The sequence below is a fragment of the Phoca vitulina genome, unplaced genomic scaffold (genome assembly GCF_004348235.1).
Source record: "Phoca vitulina isolate PV1807 unplaced genomic scaffold, GSC_HSeal_1.0 scaffold14, whole genome shotgun sequence".
Lineage (NCBI taxonomy): Eukaryota > Metazoa > Chordata > Mammalia > Carnivora > Phocidae > Phoca > Phoca vitulina.
Genome location: NW_022589717.1, coordinates 32,445,141 through 32,467,251, shown reverse-complemented (window position 1 = coordinate 32,467,251; position 22,111 = coordinate 32,445,141). Strand labels below are relative to the sequence as shown.

General features: G+C 36.2%; 1 protein-coding gene across 3 annotated transcripts in view; it reads right to left on the bottom strand.

Annotated features, from left to right (window-relative positions):
- Positions 1-22,111, bottom strand: part of GLRB (glycine receptor beta) — an 86,171-nt gene that overhangs the window by 48,769 nt on the left and 15,291 nt on the right. Inside the window, exons 1-2 of one of the 3 annotated variants that reach the window (XM_032413065.1) lie at positions 9,135-9,770; positions 1,569-1,675 (exon numbers count right to left, since the gene is read on the bottom strand). The exons of 1 other annotated variant lie outside the window; for it this stretch is intronic. In XM_032413065.1, coding sequence (XP_032268956.1) covers positions 1,569-1,675; positions 9,135-9,166 — 139 coding nt within the window. In that variant the 5' untranslated portion in view covers positions 9,167-9,770. Of the gene's footprint in view, positions 1-1,568; positions 1,676-9,134; positions 9,771-22,111 lie in introns of those variants that run through there. One more of the 3 variants, XM_032413064.1, reaches the window with a different exon arrangement.

Here is a 22,111-nt window from a genome sequence, read left to right as displayed (position 1 = left end):
TTCCATGTTCACAATTGCTATTGACTTATTTTTCTAAGCAAGGGATTATAATAAAAATAAAAAAGGAGTTAAGTTGTATTAACTCATGTTATTTATTCAGAAATATTTATTTCTTAAATTGTTAAGACTCTGAGTAAATATGTCTACCTTTAAAGAAATTTTAAATTGAGCTAATGCATTACCTTAAGAAATTAACATAAAATATTCTTTAAAAAAACACCATTTTTTAAATGTTTTAATTTTTTGCATTTTTATAATCATTTCAAATCTTACTTTCATTAGTAAAGCAGTATTCAATACGTCTTACTTACAGTGACTATATTTTGATTTTTAATTCATGAATATGTGAAGTCAATCATATAACAGAAACATTATAAAGATTTTTGCCTGACCTGTTGGAAAATAATTTGAAAGTTCATGGAGTGAGAATTAAGGTATAATGTTGCAAATTTCTTGCTTGCTTGCTTTTTTTTTTTTTTTCTTTTTTCTTTTTATTCATTGTGGGCTGCTGGTTGGGCTAACAAAGGGAAAATGTGAATTTAGCCTTTTAGCCACAGAACCACTGACTGATGAAAAACAGGTGGTGAATCAATATATGGTAGACATGTGACAACCCAGACCATGGCTGTTGTTGAAAGTAACTGAATAGGTTCTGGTAATGAACAAAAACCCTGTTTTTACAACATAGTTGTATAACTTCAGTTGACTAGAAACAGCTGCAGACATTTTTTTTTTTTTCTGTAAAGGAAGAAGAAAAAAATATCAAGCCTTATAATGTTAATCTGATCTACATTAATACCTGTCCTTAGCCAGCAATAAGGATTACAGTTTTCGAGAGGAGACTTTTTTCAGATAGCTTTTCCTAACTCATCAAGAGGACAAGAAAAGAAAATAAGAAAAGAAAGAAAGAAAGTTTACACAGCTATATAATCTTCTCGTGATTTTTATTGCAAGTATGGTTTTGGTTCTTGAAAGGTGTGATAAATAGTAATATTCTGTTGGAGTAGAAACGATCTATGCTGTAGAAAACACGGTTGCTTTTATTCACAAAGTTAACATGTTTTTAAAAACCACATGGCCATCTTTTTTCAGCAAAAGAGTAGAGGGAATTTTTTATCAATGTGAAATGCTAGCAAAAATTTTAAAAGAATCTAAATACATATCAGAACTATTGTCTATCCCTAACGAGTATAGGCTATTCTACAAATTATAACTTCAGTTTCTGTGAATGAAAGCCAGATCCGTGTCCAGAGCTTGAAATTTAAATCACTAAGGTTAGGAATACTAAGTACTTAGCAAACCCATGACGGAGGTTAGTCTAATCAACAATATACTTATTTTTGTTCTTTTAACTGGGAACTGTATAAAACTATAAGAACGAATATTCTGCTTGTCTTTGAGTATCTTTGTCACTAAATTGCTCTAAGTCTAAGCAACATCACAGGACAGTAGCATGCCAATTTGAAACCTTATTGTTTTGAATATCACAACTGAATGATTAAACACATAAAATTAAGTTTTAAACTGCAAAGATTGAAGATTTTGGAGGGGCGGGGTAAGAAACAAACCTTTAAAATTTGGTCTTATCCTGGGATCATAACTGACCAATAGCCTATTCAAGATATTGCTAGTGGAGTTGGCAGGTACTCGGGCAAGGTCCTCTGCTGACTGCTGGCTATAAGAGAAGAAAACAAAACAAAACTCTGGTAAGCATTTAGAAATAGCCAGCAATAGAAATGGGTAATTTTCCATGGAAAAAAGATGCTTTTTCAGACAAATTCACAACTACCACAAGGCTTTTCCAAATAGAAGTAAATAAAAATAGCAGGCATTGTCAGATGCCCAAAAGCTAGTTGTCATAAAAAATAAAAAACAAAAAAAGTATTTTAGCACTTAATTTTCTAAATTCATGAAACACTACCCTAAATACTCCCTGTTGCTTTCTTTTAAATTAAATTAAGCAAACATCTTACTTGTTCAGAAGTAATCTGCAATCAAAATCTAGAGAAGCACAAAGGGAGTGCAGACAATGAGATAAAAGGGAAAAAAAACAGCAAAAAATAGTTTTTAAATAATGTATATTAACCTTCTGCCTAAGCAAAGGAGTATGTGAATACTATAATTATGATATGGCCAGAGAGATAGTCTAACAATTCATAAAACTCTCATGCTGACATTTATAAAATGGTATTGCCTAAGAAATAACCAATGAATGTCCTCACTGAGTTTAATATGTTGGGGAGAATGGTGGGGGGGAGGGGGAGGAGGTAGTGGTAAAAGAAGTTTCTCTATTACCAGATCAATTAAATAAGGAAAATACAGAGCTACAAGTTTCAGCTATCTTTCTTTTCTACATATGTTTGCTTGTCAACTCTCAAAAAGAGAAAAAACTGCCACATTTTTCCATTTTAAATAACTTAGAACAATTAATTTTGACCAAGTTGGTATCGTTTGAAAGCACTTAAAAACACAAACAAACAATGCACTTCCTTGGAATCCAATGAAAAATGCTTTGTTGTTTACTGTTTGTTTCAGTTTGTTTTACCACCCATAAAGTCTTATATAATCATTGTCCCAGTACAAAAAAAAAAAAAAAATCCATGACAATCACAAGGAAGTTTAAAATTATGCTTGGAGCATCTAGCCCTGTCTATTCTATTCTGTATTGATTTGGTGAAAATGTCAGTTTCAAAAATGATACTAATTTATACGAAGCAAACTTAGAAGTAAGGGTGGTGGGGGGATGGGTTAACCTGGTGACGGGTATTAAGGAGGGCTTGTATTGAATGGAGCACTGGGTGTTATACGCAAACAGTGAATCATGGAACACTACATTAAAAACTAATGATGTAATGTATGGTGATTAACAAAATAAAATTAAATTAAAAAAATAAAGTGTAAGCAGACTTATAATAAACTAAAGCTTTCACAGGCAAAAAAAAAAAAACAAAAGAAGTAAGGGGCATGGCTTTGTTTTGAAATCCAAGCTCTTACCTATCAGGCAATTCTGTTCTGAGTTAATTATCATACAATCTGCTGATAAGATATAACCCCTAGAGGTGGGGTGGGACTGATATTAAGTTTATAAAAAGTCAAAAAATACTACAAACTGATACAGACAATCTTTTCAAGTAGATATCAGAGTCCAAAATATTAAAGAAAAACATGATAATCAGTTAGTTAAACCTCCTAAAGGTGCAGGAGATTATATATATTATTTTAAAATTGCTTTTCATGGCCTTATCAGTGCCAATATCATAGCTGCAGGGACTTGGGGACTGGTAATGAGATTTTCCATTTCACTGCAGGTGAAATTGTAACCTCCCTAGAGCCAACTGTCATCCCTTATCAAAAGATTGAAAACTCTAAAGAGAATGAGGGTATGTGGGAAAATTGGATATTAGGATGCAAATTAGTGTTCAAACCCATCCAAAAGGTTTCTCATTCAGGGGAGGAAAATAGAATTGATTGATTACAAAATACATTTGTATTGGATCAATTAAGGACTGCATTATTGTGTCTCTTGATGAAAAATCCTTTACAAGTACATTCCTTCTAAGCAATGAAATGACCAGACAACATAAAAACAATTAACACTAATTTTAGTAGTAGAGAAATTTCCAGACTGATTTTTTTCTTCCAGCTGTGGAAGATGTCTCTTTGGCATATGGATTATTTTGAGCTAAAGCCCTTGAAAAAGAGCAAATGCAGGGGAGGCTTTCTCTGAACTCCTATCTGCCTATAGACAGATTCTCCAAAAGGAATTTACTGTCATAAATCCCCTCCCTGGGAGTTTCATCAACTAAAGAAGACTGACTCTTATCACAGGAGAGGGCACCCAAAAAACTTTGTCACAAACTATCATACCTCCCATCTACTCTTCTAAAGGCCCATTCCTCTTTCCTAAAAATCCCATATTCTCCCTTAAGAGGCACACATCCTCCTCCCCTTTCTCTATGAAGACATATATAAGCTCTCAAATCTCACCACTCTTCAGGTAGTCACTTTTTTTTTTTTTTAGCTCCGATGCCCCCATGAATGTGGTATTAAAAATTAATAATTTGTATACTTTTTCTCCTGTTAATATTCTTGTTGTCATTTACTTCATAGACCTAGCTATTGAGGATAGAAGGGAAAAAAATCTTTCCTCCCCTACTGCTGTAAGTTGTGTCAATCAAACTCACTTTCTAGTCCTTGTAACTCAACCAAATTTTGTCCTTCCTCCATTCACTGGTTCAGAATAAATCCCCCTTCCCGGAATACTGTATCTTCCACTTCTCATTGTACTAATCTAAACCCACCCTGTCCTTTAAGATTGCCCTCCTAAAATCTTGCCTCAATCATCTCATCTTATGCTAATGAACACAAACATAAATATACTGTTTGGCAATTATATTATAGCTTTTTTTAATATCTGTGTATATATTACCAACTAGACTGAATGCAGACAGTATGATTCTTGAGGGAATCGTGGCTTCTATATTTTTGCAATTCCCTAAACTGTCTGATAGTATGAAATACACACTATCTCAAGCACTTTTCATCTGCCAGCTCTTTTTTTTTTTTTAAGATATATTTATTTGAGAGAGAGAAAGAGAGAGAGAGCAGGGGTGGGGGGTTGCAGAGGGAGAGGGAGAGAACATCCCAAGCAGACTCCACGCCCAGCACTGAACCCAACACAGGGCTCTGTCTCACCACCCTGAGATCATGACCTGAGCCAAAATCAAGAGTCACAGGCTCAGCCGACTGAGCCATCCATGCGCCCTCTATCGGCCAGCTCTTCTAAGTTGACTTCAGCCTCAGGATGGCTGTGTGCGCTAGAAGCCGTTCCACACATCACATCCAGGTAAAGAGCATTTCCTCCTGAGGTGTCTTCTTAGAATAAGGGTTATTTTTGTTCTTTTGTTTTCTTCAGAAGCTTCCCAGCATTGGCTACTGCTGAACCAATCACTGGCAAGGAGAAAAAAATGATCATGATTGGCTCAGATCAATAGTCCAGAATGAAATAGGTAATTGAGAAATCAACTATCATGTCCATTACATTCTTTATTTGATAATCACAAACGCTCCCTTGATGAAACAGGAGAGATTATTAACCACCCAGAGAGCTGTTCTTCAGTGGAGAGAAAGAGAAAAATCCTGATTGGTGGAAGAGTACGCAGTAGGTGAGTTAATGGAGCTACTGAGGACATACACACAGAAACTAAGACAGCAAGGCTAAGAGAGTATCCTAAGGTAGTGGAGTTATGAAATCTGGTAATCCTGATTCCTAGTTATCATTTCACAATAAACTGCCATAATGGAAGCGAAATAGTATCTATCTTATCTCCATCCATCCATATATTGCTTTAGGATATATATATTATATAACTGTGTGTGTATAGATGTATGCGTGTGTGTAATAGATATATTCTTAGTTTCTATTAGTCTTACTTATCATTGGTCCTGAAAAATCTGAGTCTGCTCTTTCTATAACTTATCAGAGTCACTCTTCCATCCAGACATCCCCAAATGTTTTTCTTTCTTTCCACAGCTAAAAAACAAAAACAAAAAACAAAAAACAAAACAACAAAAATTCTTGTTTATTAACAACAATAAAAAAATCAATGCTGGCTAACAAAAATCTCTTCAAATTAATAAAAAAGGAATATATCAAATACATTATAGCCCCTTTCTTTTATTCTTATTTGTATCAATGTCTGTTGTAGTTAACCTGATATGAATATTCAGTTAACAGTTCACCTTTCTTTATACTAGAAATTCAAAGATATTTTAAAATTTAAGTGAAATCCCATGTAGTTCATATTCACATGCATGAAATCAGGGGTTTTTCCTACCCGAAAACAATAAAAATCATTTGTTTAGCTCAGTCAATACTAAGATAATATTAAAGTCATCTCTACATGTTAAGATACAGTTTAAGAGTCTAGAAGCTACAGCAGTTTCTGCCAAAGAGCTGAAATAATTTGCATTTTTTCCTTTGTCTGCACTTTACTATATAAACCTTATAATTTGGGAAAGTGACTAGTACTATTTACACAACACAAAAAGAAAAAGAAGAGTTAAATGCATTTAATTAGGTCACACACTACTATGTTTCATTGTTAGTCTTTATCTTCTGCATCTCAGTCTGATATTTTATCCATTTGACTATGCCATTTTGTTTTATTTCAAGAAATCTATCAACAATTCTATTATGACAAAATAGGATTTATTCCATAGAAATGTGATATTAATTTAAGAAAATAACTTACTTTACTCAGGCAAAGTGATCAAATGACTAGAGAAAATAATGTTTTATATCAAATGCCTTTTTACAACCAGTCTTCTTTTGTTCACTCGCTTAAACTTGAACCAATGTCATTACTAATATGTGAAGTTATGCAAGGAATGTATCAGGCTGTATAGCTGGGTGATGTAATGTTTTCCAGCACTAAAGGAAAAATCCAGAAATTTCTTTCCAAAGGGGAAACGCAGTTTTCCATTAACTGTAGAACACTCTTATTTTTACATGACCCTTTAGTGACCATACTGCACAGTTCAATATCAAAACTGGTGTGTATGAGCATATTAACTGAACGTCTTCTCTCCAATCAGGAATCTGAGTCCAAAGGGATGCTTTTGTTTTTACGGAGCTATAAAGGCAACAACAATGGTCAAAGTTCTTTTTGGACTTGAAAGCAGTCTGGCATATGCCAGCATGAGGAATCTGCATGTGGGAGCTGCAAAGCCTCCAGCTGGACATGAACTGAGGCAAGCACAAAGCAGTAAAGAAAGAGCAAGGTTTGTAAAATGTGTAGGTTGTGTTATTTCTCCTCTTTACATAAGGGCAGTGATTCTTTACCTCTTTTTAGGTTATGGACAACACTAAGAATCTGGTAAAATCTATGTTCTTCCCTGAAAAATGCACACAAAGCTTACAACACTGAGGATCCTGGGCCCAAACACCTCAGGTTGTAGAAACTTTCCTTTGTGGAAACAAATGCTGTATCCTCATCTAAAATGAGAGGAAAGGAGAAGAATTAAAAAAAAAAAAAAAGATCAGATATCTCATAGCAACTGAAAGCTCAAAAAAAAAAAAAAAAAAAAAATGAGAGCATGTCAAAGGGACACAGAAGCCAATGGAAAGGTTTCCCAAATGCTCAAATCTAAATCATTTGAGCAACTAAATAAAGTCATATTGGTTTATATTCCAAAGTATAAAATAAAAATCCATGAGTCCATATGGATACAAATAAATGATTAAATAAATAAATGAAGTAGAACAGACAATTCTCCCATGCAGAATTCCAAATAATTGGAATTTCAAATAGATCCTCTATTCTCATCTGGTGGACTATAACTCCGCACTCCTTAGCATGTGCTGTGCATAGTGACTTCCTTCCAAAGAATATAGTGTGGGAAGGGGGAAAAGAGTGACTTTACAACAAAGAAACCTGACAAATCCTTAGCCAGGTGATGAAGGTTAAAGTTAACCTCAACAGTGTTAAGTCATGTTGATTTTATGTACCCTTAATAAAATGTGATGAGAATGGCATTGAATCCTGTGACCTTCCTCCCAAAAACACATAACTCCAGTCTAATCCCGAGGAAAACATGAGATAAATCCCAGTAGAGTGACATTTTACAAAATACCCGACTAGTACTCCTCAAAACCATCATGGTCATGTAAAAAAAGGAAGGTCTGAGAAATTGTCACAGCCAAAGGAGCCTAAGGAAACATGAAGACTATATGTAATATAATATATTGAATGCGATCCTGGAACAGAAAAAGGACATGGGGTAAAAACTAAGGAAACCTGAATAAAGAATGGACTTTAGTTAGTAACAGTGTATCAACAGTGGTTCTTCAATTGTAAAAAAAAAAAAAAAAAAAATGTATCATACTAATGCAAGATGCTAATAATAGGAGAAACTAGGAGCAGAGTATTTGTGAACTCTATATTTTGGCAAATTTTTTGTAAATCAAAAGCTGTTCTAAAATAAAGTTTATTTGGGACGCCTGGGTGGCTCAGTCGTTAAGCGTCTGCCTTCGGCTCAGGTCATGATCCCAGGGTCCTGGGATCGAGCCCCACATCGGGCTCTCTGCTTGGCGGGAAGCCTGCTTCTCCCTCTCCCACTCCCCCCTCTTGTGCTCTATCTCTCTCTCTCTGAAATAAAATAAATAAAATCTTTAAAAAACTTTAAAAAAATAAATAAAATAAAATAAAATAAAGTTTATTTGAGGGGGGAAAAAAAAAGCAGAGTGCCAAAGACTTTAACTTCACCAAAGAATACAAACAGATGGCAAATAAACCTATGGAAAGAAGCTCCACATCATATGGCACAGGGAAATGCAAATTAAAACAATGATTTTTCATTGCAATTTTAATTTGCATTATACATCTATTACAATGCCAAAATCCACAACACTGACACCACCAAATGCAAATGAAGATATGGAACAATAGGAACTCTGACACATTTCTAGTGGGAATGCAAAATGGTGCAGCCACTTTGAAAAACAGGGTGGCAATTTCTTACAAAACTAAACATATTGTTACCGTACGATCCAGCAATCTCACTCCTTGGTATTTACCCAAGGATATAAAAACTTAACGTCTACACAAACAAACCTGCACAGAAATTTTTATAACAGCTTTATTCATAATTGCCAAACTTGGAAGCAACCAAGATGTTTTTTAGTAGATGAATGGATAAATAAATTGTGGTACATCCAGACAATGGAATATTATTTAGCACTAAAAATAAATGATCTATCAAGCCATGAAAAGACATAGAGGAACCAGAAATACATATTACTAAATGAAAGAAGACAATATGAAAAGGCTACTATGTGATGATTTCAACTACATGACATCGTGGAAAAGGCAAAACTATGGAGACTGTAAAGGAGGTTGTCAGGGACTGGGGTGAGTGGGGGATTAACAGGCAGAGCACAGAGGATTTTAGAGCAGTGAAAATACCCTTCTAGATAATCAGACAGATAGATATACAAAGACAGAGAAACACTTTATATATTCAGGTAATGAATTAAGTCGGTAGTTATGTATGAATCCAGATAACTGCAAGGTTATTATAGAGGGGTTTTATTTGTTTTGTATTTTCCTAATTACAGTATAACTTATTATTACCTCTCTTGACAGCTTCTGTATTTATTTTCCATTCTGTTTTCAGAGATTCAACTGTGAACAGAAGGTTTATGAATACAGTGAGTGATACCTTTTACATGACTAGTTCAGTTTAATTAGTTTATATTTATTCAAAAAGGATGTGTTTGTGGTACGTGTGCCTATGTGTGGCACAGTCTACTGTGTTATTACAGGCAAGAATCATAACTAAGAACAGTGTTTCACAGCAACCATTTTATTTATCCCTCAATTGGGCTTAAGGAACTGTTGGATCCTGTGGAAATATTTTCATATCTTGTCTACCTTCAATTATGCAATTACATCATCCATGGCTCAAAAAAACATTTTTCACAAAGTAGAAACATCTATTTGCAGAGATGCTGGATTCTGGATACCAGCGACTTCCCAAACTCACCAGAGGCTGTGGTCTTTTTTAACTTTCTATCACATGTGAGATTACTCATCCTATGAATACTACAAGGATCGTCTACTGACTCGTATATTTCTCAAACAGTGTAAAACATTGTACATTCTCACTACTTTGTATTGGTTTACTAATTTTATACAAACCTCATAACATAAGGAAGCAAACTTAAACCTCAAAACACTCACTGAGCAATTACTTCCCATGCTCTGCAGAAAGAGTACTACATCCTGGCTTAACAAATACGAATCCATAGTAATATCTCTAACTGCTACCAACTGTAACTACAACTGTACTTATCTTTTCTCAATTTTCTATTTCCATACAGAGATAAATATAAAATGTTTCCCTTCCCGCCTAACAGAAATGGTGATAAGATAAATCCCACACTCACACACACATAATAAAGTTAAGTGTGGGTATAACTGAAGAAACACTTGTCTAAGAGTAAAGAGACTAGCATTATAGACCCCGACAGACTACTATAAGGTTACTTACTACATTATATTGGGCAAATCCCTCTCTGAGCCTCAGTATACTCACCTTTAAATCAAAGGTCTAAATAAGGTGATCTGTAAGATCCCATTTGGTTGCTCATCTGGTTCTACTAGTAGTGGATGCTGTGGTGCCTTATCCTCCCCATCACCCCTTTGGAACTGAGGCTTCTGCCAGGAATGCTGGTTTCTTAAGGCTCTGAGCTGGGTCACTTCTAGAATAGCCTTCAGCTGAAGGAAGGTGTCTTGCCCTGGAGTCAACTTATACCCAAAGACTTTGATATGGGGACACAAAAGTATTCAAGTCTCTTCCTACTGATTGAGACAACTTTGAAAGACCATTCCAGCTTCAGAGCTCCCTGTAGCATCAAACCCATGCCTCAGGTGCAACTGCACTGTTCCTATGTGTGAACCTGCTTCCCATTCCCAAGAAGTGTTGTTCCAAAAGCAATCTCTTTCTGCATGGAAATCTTCATCTCACGGTCCGTCTTAGAGAGAACTCAACCCACAACATCAACTAAATAATGCAATTCCTTAAAGAACAACAAAAACATAACTATCACTCAATTATCTATATGCTAAATATTTCCCTGACTTTAGTCATTCCTTGAATTCATTTAACAAAGTTTTTGAGCATTTTCTATACGCCATGCACGATACCATGTGCTGGTTATGTGTTTAAGAATCAAACACAAATGTTGGTTATTCTGATGAAAATGTAGTATTTAAAATTGTGGGTTCAGGTGGATTTATCCAGCGGTTCTCAGCTTTGCTGTGCACTGACTTCACCTGAGAAACTCTGCAAACTACTGATGCCTAGTCCCACCCCAGATTTAATTAGTATGAGATGAAGTCCAAGCATCAGGATTTTAGAAGCTCCTCAGATGATTCTAATGGTCAGAAGAATCACTTGTTAGAAAAGAGAGTTTACAGTGAAACGATATGGAATTAAAAACTGAGGAAGTCCATGGGGCGCCTGGGTGGCTCAGTTGGTTAAGCGACTGCCTTCGGCTCAGGTCATGATCCTGGAGTCCTGGGATCGAGTCCCGCATCGGGCTCCCTGCTCGGCAGGGAGTCTGCTTCTCCCTCTGACCCTCCTCCCTCTCATGCTCTCTGCCTCTCATTCTCTCTCTCTCAAATAAATAAATAAATAAATCTTTAAAAAAAAAAAAAAAAAAAACTGAGGAAGTCCAACATTTAGTGAGCAGATGGAGGAAGATAAACCAACAATTAAGACAAAGAATAAACTGCCCAAGAGGAAGGAGGAAATCCAGAAGCATGTGGTGGCAAAAAAAACTTAAGGAGAAAGAATATTTATTTATTTATTTTTTAAGATTTTATGTATTTATTTGACAGAGAGAGACACAGCGAGAGAGGGAACACAAGCAGGGGAAGTGGGAGAGGGAGAAGCAGGCTTCCTGCTGAGCAGGGACCCTGATGTGGGGCTCGATTCCACATGACTCTGGGATCATGGCCTGAGCTGAAGGCAGACGCTTAGCGACTGAGCCACCCAGGTGCCCCAGGAGAAAGAATATTTTATGGAATGGTTGGTTAATGGGACCAAATGCCCCTGAGAGGTTAAGGTGAAGAATGAAATCTCCCCCATGGGATTTAGCAAAAGGAGAGCTGTTTCTCAGCTGAGAGAGACAGGAGCCAGGCGGGAGTGGGCAGAGTATTGAGTGGTAGGGTAGGAAATGGAGCCTCCTTCTCTTCATGGACATACCAACTTAGCAGCAACGCACAGATCAATTCTCTTGTCAGAAATCCAAAAGCTAGTTGAGAGGCTTCTATACCCAAGCAGGTGCAATGAAACTAGTAGGAAAAGTAGAGACACCCTTTCACCATAATTCCCAACCTAGTACAGCATAGCACAGTGTAATATCATCCAGAGGTGTCCTCAGCTCCCTGCTTCTCCCTGAGGAGGGAAAGAGTCAGACCTCACATCTGATATCCCAGCTTTGCCAGGTGCTACCCTAGGGACCAGCTCCTATCTCGCCCATCTGGGGGGATGTGGGACCCAGCACACACGCTAGTCCCTGGGGATGACAGAGAACAAAGAGCTGTGCCAACAAGCGGCACTCACCACAGCTCCACACCCACCACCTTGCTGCAGTGACTGGGCTAGAAACCCAGGTCCTCCCTGTATCTGCACTCCCAGAGTCACTGCATTCACAGTAGCCACAATACAGAAACAAGCTAAATGCCCACTGACAGATGAATGGATAAAAAATTGTGGTATATACATACAATCAAGTACTATCCAGCCTTTTTTTTCTTTTTTTAAGATTTCATTTATTTATTTGTCAGAGAGAGAGACAATACAAGCAGGGGGAGCAGCAGGCAGAGGCAGAGGGATAAGCAGGCTTCCCACTGAGCAGGGAGCCCGTGTGGGACTCAATCCCAGGACCCTGGGATCATGACCTGAGCCGAAGGCAGACGCTTAACCAACTGAGCCACCCAGGCGCCCCCTATCCAGCCTTTAAAGAGAAGGAAATTCTGCAGCATGCAACAGGGATGAATCTTGAGGTCATTATGCTTAGTGAAATAAGCTAGTCACAGAAGCATAAGTACTGCATGATTCCACTCATACGAGGTATCTAGAGTAATCACACTCAGAGAAGCAAAGAAGAAAATGATGGTTGGCTTCAGTGAGAAGAAATGAGCAGCTGCTAATCAAAAGGTAAAATTCAGTTATGCAAAATGAGTAAGTTCTAGAGATCTGCTGTTTAACACCGTCTATACCTAATAATACTGTATTACACCCAAAAATCTGTTAAGAGGGCTACGTGTTATATTAAGTGTTCTTATCACATTGAGATGAAAAAAAAATTTAAAAACACAATTTCTAGTGACACCCCCAAAAAGAAAATCTATACTGTATGTATACATATAATAAGTTTTGAATGAGTTATTGCTCAATTGAATGTAAGAAAAAAGTCAAAAATTAGTTTGTTTTTTTTAACTGAATCAAATGGCTGATTACTGAACTATCTGCACAGCTATTATTTGGAAATCAGAGAAAGGATGACCTCTTCCATAAATGTGCTGCATTAACTGATATGCCTATTTTAAAAGTGAGTCTTGACCCTACCCCACATCATATACAAGAAACAAACTGAAGTGGATTACACAACTAAATGTGAAACATAAAACAGTAAGGCTCTCAGGAAAAAAAAAAAGCAAAAAAACCAAAATAGACTATCTTCATGACCCTGGAACAAAGATTTTTTAAAAACACAAAAGCATTAACAATAACTAATAAATCAGAGATCATTCAAAATAAGTACTTCAATTCATCAAAAATTACCATTAAGGAATTGAAAATGCATGACAAAGATTGGAGAAGAGATTTGCAGTGCATGCATGTGACGAAGCATCTTGTCTAGAATGTATGAAGAACTTCCACGTACCAGTCAGGAAAAAAAAAAAAAAACAACAATTAAGTGGATGAACACTTGAAATGGCACTTTGCAAAAAAGGATAGCTAAAAATCCAATATATGTATGAAAAGATGCTCAACAATATTAATCATTGGGGAAATGCAAATTAAAATCACATTGCAGTACCATGATACCTACACCAGATGGCTAAAATTCAAGTTAACGCTACTAATATCAACTTTGGACATGAATGTGGAGCAGCTGGAACTCTCCTACATTAATGATGAAGTTTAATTGGAAAACTGTCCATATCTTCCAAAGTTCAATATACACATAGCCCCTGATACCAAAATTTCACTCTTCAGTATATGCTTATATCCACCAAAATGCATGTGTAAAAATGTTCATAACACCCTTAATAAACCCAAATAATAATGACCCCAAACTGGAAGCATTATGAATGTTCATCAACAGTAATAATAGCAATATTCAAACTCTACCTGAATTCCTGGAACACTGGGACATTAAGAAATATCTTCACCATTTAGCATTGTGGGAAGCACCTTACTGCAAAGATACTGTCCCCAGATGACCTGTTAAGACTCATGGTTAATCCCTTGTTTGCCTATGACAAGACAGAAACCCTCTAAACTCCCCTTTTCTCCTCATAAATGAGTACCTGAACTGTTTGTCCCCACTGACCAACCTGAACTAGATGCCTGGCAACTTCACTTGAACAAACTTGGGTTAGGCTTCTCTTCTCCCTAAAGGCCCCTCAATTTTCTCATGCCCCTGAGATTAAGCAGTCACTTGGAAAGCAGAACAAACCCTCCTTAATGAACTTCTCCAAGAACTGGCTTGTGGCAAAGAAAAATTGTCCAATTTTGTCACCTGCTCACTGCACTCCCCAACACCTGGTTCCTTCTAGCCTCATTTACTCCTATAAAAGATAAGCCCCTTCTGCCTGACCTCTGAGATGCTTACAGATCTTAAAGTCAGAGCATTCTCTCTATTGCAACAATCCTTTCAAATCAAACCTTTACCTAAGTTCAGATTTGTTTTCCATTTGACAATAAAGTAGGCAAATATACAAAGATAGTATATTCAAGATGATTAAATGCAACACAGCAATGAGGAGGAAAGGACTATTGCTATACCCGCAACATGGATGAAATCTCGCAGATATGATGATGTTGAGTGAAGTGATTTTCCAGGATTATTAGCCCTGTTTACAGATGAGCTAATGGCGGCACAGAGGCTAATAATCCTGGAAAATCATTCCTTCATAAAAGACCTGTTGTCAGGATTAGACAATTTAAGTAAAGACCTTAGAATAGTACCTTATTCTTTGTGTTATATATCAATTCACAGTAACCTATTTTGTGTCATAGGCAAAGGAAGAGAAATCTGTTACAAAATAAGACAACCCAGTCAGGAAAAAAAAAAAAAAAAAGTGGAGTCCAAACCAGTTGAAATTTATCAATATGTGGTTTGGTTAAGCAAATATGTGGAATATTCTGATTTCTTACATGTATACATACTGTAAATTCATGTATCTTATTTTTCTGATCAATACTGTAGTTCTACAGCTCTCTAGAAAATTATGGTACTGAGCTAGCAATAGGAAGTAGTTTTCTTGCTATTACAAACCAAAACTTAAAAACAAGATATTAAGAGAGGCCAGAGCAGAAATTGGGAACTGAAACAAAAATTTAAGCTTCATAGCCCTTTCGAGTAAAGAGCTCCAAGAGATACTGCAGAGCTTTTGGATAAAGGGGCTTCTGCTACTCAAGAGTGAGCTGAGTGAACTGCTGAAAAGCCACCACTATTGATCCTGTTTCTGCTGTAACTCTCTTTGCAGCGTTTCTAAGGTATAAGATTATTTGTGAGATAGAAATCAGAAAAGTATCTCTTTTGAATTAGATCTTCATTAAAACATCCGCAGGCACACATGTCTGAACAATAATAAGTGTCCCAAACAAAAATCCCACTACAAGATACAAAGGCAATAAGTATGAATGTCATTCAGTGAGATGAACTGCTTCCTTGCAATACGTGGTGGCATCTGGATAATGAAAGATAAGCCTTTTTTTTGTTGTTCTTATCAACCATTGTTTGGAAGCCAATGTAACTTTTTATTGAATGAGCTAGACTCTAGAAGACTCAATTATAAAAAAAAAAATCTGTTTTTCCCCCTACACCCATCCAGACTCGCTCTGTGAGCTAGTACTTGGATGAAATCTCCAGCACATCTCTTAACATTTACCGTCACTCTCAGATAATAAAAAGTTTCCACTGGCACTTTTGGTGCCTCTAGAATTGTCACTTTTATAATTCAGATGCCCATTCCCTGGTAATAATAAATGATTCAAAAATGACACCCCCTCCCTCCCCTAGTCAAGTCTTCCTCAGAAAGGAGTTGTGGGCCGGACTAGCTTTTGCTTGTTCTCCTGCCTTGTTAGTTTAGAGCATCTTTGTGGGTTTCTCAAAATCCTCTCTTTGACAACCTCTCACTTCAATGACCATGAAATGGCCATGGCTTTTCTTCAGCTGCCAACTCCTGATTCCAACCTTCACCCCCAGGTATTCTGCAGCCCACACCTCACAGGCACACTGCTGGGGTTCCATCACCCTCCCAGGCCTTTTGGGGCAAATTTCCTTGGTTTTAAACATCAAGCCAGCACGTTCTTGCTTGCTTTGCTCTCACTCTGTCACTGTCTACTTCTCTTGTTCTCTCTCATATGACCAACATCTGAGTCACAGTGAATACTCGAAGTATTCTTTTTTCCCGACAATCAGAAAGTGAATCTCCATGTCCTGGTAGCCCTCTTCTCTCTACTATATCTCCTCTAGCCAAAGTCACAGCCATGCCTTTGACTTCTCCGATGTGAATCAGATACCAATCTACTATGAGCCCCCCAAAATACAGGGGAGAGACATGGTTCTGTCTCTCACTAGATTTGAGAATGAGGAAAAACATTTTCCTCCCATCTCCAATGGCAGGGGGTATGGAAAATGCTACTGGGCTCCTGCAACGTTCTCCAAAGAATTTCTCCTATTTGGTCTCTTCAGTCTTAACCCATTAAGGCCATCAAGGCACCTATCATTTTGTTCTTGGCCTTTGGAGCTTCAGCCAAAACTGAGTCAGAAAGAATCCTACTTCAACTTCCTGATCTTCCTGATATACTAAGTTAACTTTTAACTGCTCTTAGTGGTCCTAAAAGAAAATGTAAGTAATTATAGATTATTTATTTAATTAATAAGGTAAATGTTAATATTTACTTAAAAATAAATGTAAGTAATTAAGATGCTCCTTAATATCAAATAATCAATTATGATTTCTATATTTTGGATTCTGGCAGGACATAAGCATAAATGACTTTCAAATACAGAAGGTGATTATGAATTGATATAGATAGGCAGACTTTTTGAAGTAGAGATTTAAGAATTTTTACACGAGCTAAGATTTGAGAATTATGAAATTATCAATTAGAATTTTAATAACTTGGCTTTCTAATTAAATAAAAGTGCTTTGTCCTAATTAATAGTTGAATCAACAATTGGTCATTTCCACAGAAGAGTTCAAAAAAACCTCTATTTCAAAAATACCACCTTTATTTTCATTTAATATGAAGAGTTTAGATTAATATGTAAAAGATAGCAGCAGTTCATGTCTTATAAATTCTATTTCTTCCCCTACAAGGTCACTTCCATCCATAAGAAAGCCTTAATTAATATTCCTGTTCAAGGGTTTTGTTTTTTTTTTCCTAAAATTTCACACACTATTGAAAGGTAATTTGTGCAATACGGCTTAGAAATGGGACTCCAAAGACAAACAAGTATATGGAAAGAAAACAAGATGTAAACTCATCTTCTGGAACCCACAGAGAAGATCAATGAACCATAACCAGTTATCTACTGCATGGTACAGGAGTAGCAGTCAATTACAACCTATACGGGGCGTACAGATCCTGCATGGTTATGTAACGGAGACTTAAAAGAAATATAGGTGATGCCCTGCTATCTATCAGAAGATTTTGTTTTGGCATCTGTGTCCTAGCCCAGAATAAATGGCAAGGATAGTAGGTGCAATATGCTGAGACCAGATGAAGTCCCTTTTTATGTTTTCTAGGGTAATAGGACTTTTAAGCAAAACAATTGTTTCTCTAGTTTGCTTCTATCACTGTGAACCTCATAGAAAAGCTGGCAAAAAAAAAAAAGATAAAAATGCTATCCGAGGTAACATTTTCCACTTCTCTGTGAGTTTCTGCCATTGTGGAATCACTCCAGCAACTGTCCCCACTCTCCTGCATCACGAGCTTTCTCTCTCTACCAGAACCTTTTCACCACCTTACAAATATGCTTTATTATCCCCCATCTGTAAAAACCTTCCTCTTGACCCTACATTCCCTCTAACTATAGCTCATTACTACTCTGCTTCCTTTTACATCAAAATTCCTCAGAAGAATCTTAATACTTTCAACCCTCATTTCTTCGCTAATGCCTTTTAAATCCAGTGTAGCGAGATTTTGTAACCATCTGTAGAAACAAGTCTTATCAAGGTCAATGATGTTGTCAAATGCAATGACCAATTCTCAATGCTCACCTCTCTTGAGCTAACAGCAGTACTTGACATTGTTGCTCCTTACCCACCTTCTTAAAAAGATTTTCTTAATTTGACTTCAGTTCTAAGTAAAAGACACGGTCTTCAATTCCAGTCTTACTCTCCCTAGCTGTTCCTTCCCATTCTCCTTTGCCTGTTGTTCTTTATTTCTTCAACTTCATCCCCAGTCATTTCTCAGATGTTACTTTCCTAAGTCACTTTCTAAGTGACCTCATCCACTTCATTAATTTACAACTCGCAAATTTATACCTCCAGACTGCACCATTCCCCGGAATTCCTGACTCTATATTCAAAGGCTTACTGGACATTTCCTCTTTAAGGTCTAATAGAGACCCCCAAATTAATATGATCAAGACCAAACTCCTGATTTTCCTTCACTTCTTATCTACTCTTAATGTAGTCTTTGATAGACCTCTCAGTAAATGAAAAAATTTCATGCTTTCTGTTGCTCAGACCCAAAACATGGGAATCACCTTTCCAATGACCTACAAGCTTTCTGACTCTTCCATCATCCACTCTGTTCTTGGTCTCCAGACTGTTGTTTGAACACACAAAGCCTGCCTCAGGACTTTGATATTTGGTGTCCCTTTCCCTGAATCATTGTTCTTCTAGAGATCTCCATGGCTTTCATCTTTACTTCTTTCAGCTCCTATTCAAATCTTACCTTATCAGATATTTTTGACCAACATGCATAAAATAGCAACCCCCTACACCCTCGATTCTCCTTATCCTGCTCTATTTTTCCCCGTAGCACTAATCACTACTTACCATGTTAAAAATTCATGTTTACATGTTCATGTTCTGTCTACCACTAGAATCAAACTTCCTGAGGGCAAGAACTTTGTTTTGGTCACAGCTTATCCCAGGCACCTAGGTCAGGGCCTGGCACAAACTAAATGCTTGATAAAGAGCAACTGAATAAACTAAATGATTAATTTTTAACACACGAAATGAGAAGTAGACAGTAGGTCCATTAAGGATCAGAAAGAGATTGTTTGCTCTAAGTTGAAAATTAGCATTAAGAATTGTGAAATAATACAAATGCACTAAAAATAGTAGTGATTTTGCCATTTATTTATTTATTTATTTATTTATTTATTTATTTATTTTTAAAGATTTATTTGAGAGAGAGAGAGAAAGCACAAGTGGGAGAAAGAATCCCAAGCAGACTCCTTGCCAAGTGTGGAGCCTGACTCGGGGCTCGATCTCATGACCCTGAGACCAGGACCTGAGCCAAAACCAAGAGTCAGTCACTTAACTGACTGTGCCACCCAGGTGCCCCTGAGCCTTTTATTTAAAGCTACCTATGGGACTACTCCCTTCCATTCCAATGATAAGCCAGAACTGACTATACCTACCTAATTTTGATAAGCAAGAAGATGCACATTTCCAGAAATAACTTAGTCAATCCTTATCTTGGACATTTTAACTACAGATCCAAATGTCTATTTTACCTTTTTTATATAATTCTTATTCTAGACAACTCAATCTATATTAGTACTACCAAAGTTCTAATTCCTGATGCAATGCTAAATATCATTTTAGTCTAAAAATTTGAATTTTCTGAAACAAAAAAACATATCCAAACTTAAAAAAATGAATTATATTTTTGGTAATTACATATAATGTTTCTATGAATATTCTTGTACATATCTTTTGGTCAACATGTACACATTTCCACTGAGTATATACCTAGGAACAGAATGGCTGGGTGATAGGGAATATGAATTTTCAGGGTTTTTTTTTTAGACGCTGTCAAATTATTTACCTAGTGCTTATGCCAGTCTGAACTTTCACCAGAAGTATATGAGAGTTGTAGTTCATATTCTCGTAACACTTGGTATTTTCCTCTTTTTTTTTTTTTTTTAATTTTAGCCATTCTGGCAGATGTGTAATAGTATCCCGTTGTGATTTTAATTTGCATTTCCTTAATGACTACTGAAAATGCTTATTGGCCTTTTGGCTATAGACTTTTAGTCATTTTCAGTTAGGTTGCCTGCCCTTTTCTTACTAATTTCCAGTATGTCCTCAATAAATGTCTTTATTGTTGTGTGTGTCTGTGTATTTGGAAACAACCCAAAGTCTCCACAGTAGACTAGAAAAATAAAGTGTAGTGATTCATATAACAGAATACCATGCAGCAATGACAGGGACTGAACATTGCAGATGAATCTCACAGATAAAATGAACAAAATAAGGCACTCATTAAAGATATTTACTGGATTATTCCATTTATATGCAGTTGAAAATTAGGTAAGTTTAATATACTGTATGGTAATCTTCAAGAAGGCAGTGAGTAATTGGAAGAGGACATGAAGTGGCTTCTAAGGTTTGAGTAATGTTCTGTCTCTAGATCTGAGTGCAGGTTACATGGTTAAATGTGAACTTATTAAGCTGTATACTTATGATTAGTGCATTTCTCTGTATTCATATTAGACTTCAGAATGTTTAAAATAATACACACAAAAACAACTTTTATGTTCAATTGTATGTGTGTGTATACACCCACATGGACAGACACAAACACCTGCATATATACATACATGAAAAGAGAGAGACAGACTGTAAGAGCAACTAAAAGATGATACTAGAATTACTGGTTAAAACTAAAAATCTCTAATATTCTATATGAAAGGGGGTAAATGCATGTGTCCAAATTTGTTACAGTCACTAAATGATAATTCCCTTTTTTATCTCCAAAGAATTGGGACTATGGCTTTTTATCTCTTGAAAGCAGAGCCAAAGAGAACTGTGTGTTTTACACTTGATTTCCTTTGTAGTTTGTAGATCTTACTGTATGAGTATATGGAGTTTGAAGAAAGAATGGATCATATATTGTTTCCTGACAATAGTAGCTCAGAATGACTTCTTATTTACAAAACTCTATTGGTAACTAACATCCAAACTGAAACCATTAATCAAACTAATGAGTAGTTTTTATGTGGTGGAACACATATCAATGAACAGGAAGGTTGTAAGACTGTGTGCTCAGAAACTGACATTCTGTTATTCAGACAGAACTTCAATGAGTTTCAAATCTCAGTAAAAGCCCACAAGTAAACCTAATGTGTTATTTGAAAAATGAAAAAAAATATACAAAGGACAAGTGAAATCAAGATAAAGAAAAATGAGTTCTTATTGGTGAAAGTAACAACTAAATAAATACAAACCGGAAAGAAAGCTAATTAAAAAAAAAAAAAAAAAACTTGAACTAAGAATCAGAAGACCTAAGTTTTACTCCCAGCTCCTAGCCCGTGGTGTGCCCTTAAGAAAGCCATTTGACCTTGGTTTTCTTACCTTCCAAATAAACAGGATGGACTATGATGTGCTGTATGAGCAAAAACTTGGCCTAAAATACCCACCTGGATTAGATAACTAGAATACTGTTAACCTAATGACCTTAAGAAAGCTCCATAAACATGCTCCACAACACAAACTTTTCGTATATAAAGGATGAATGACATTGCCTGCTATATAGATTTATTGTGTTAAATGGGGCCATATGTCAGGCCGATGGTGTCCACCCTTGCATTGAGTGTGCCACAAATATCATATTCACCCAAGTCCCAGCATCCTGAATCTATGAAAAAGCTATGTCTAATCAAGTTACCCAGATATTTTCTCCATGACTAGTTTTTCTGCCTATAAAAATTAGCCTAAGTAATGATAGAATGAGACCAAGAATAATATAAAATATGCAAAATTCCTTTGAACCCCTTAAAAGGGTTCCGTAATACACAAACATAGGTAATCCACTTTGTAAAACTTACAGTTCAGAAAATACTTTCATATATAATTTCAAATTATACTCTCAGAGAAGCTCTGTGAAATAGGTAGAAATTATTATTTCCAATTTACAGATGAGAAAATTGAGGACTGGAGAGGCAAAACAATTGCTCATTCAAGGTCACAAATATATTGTGTTCTAGAACAGAACTAAGGTCTTCTGACTCAGGACAACATTGCTTCCACATGTTAAAATTCCAAATAATCTTTTCTCCCAATTACTGTGAGAAATTCATAAATCATATTGCTAATTCCTTCATTTTACAGATCAG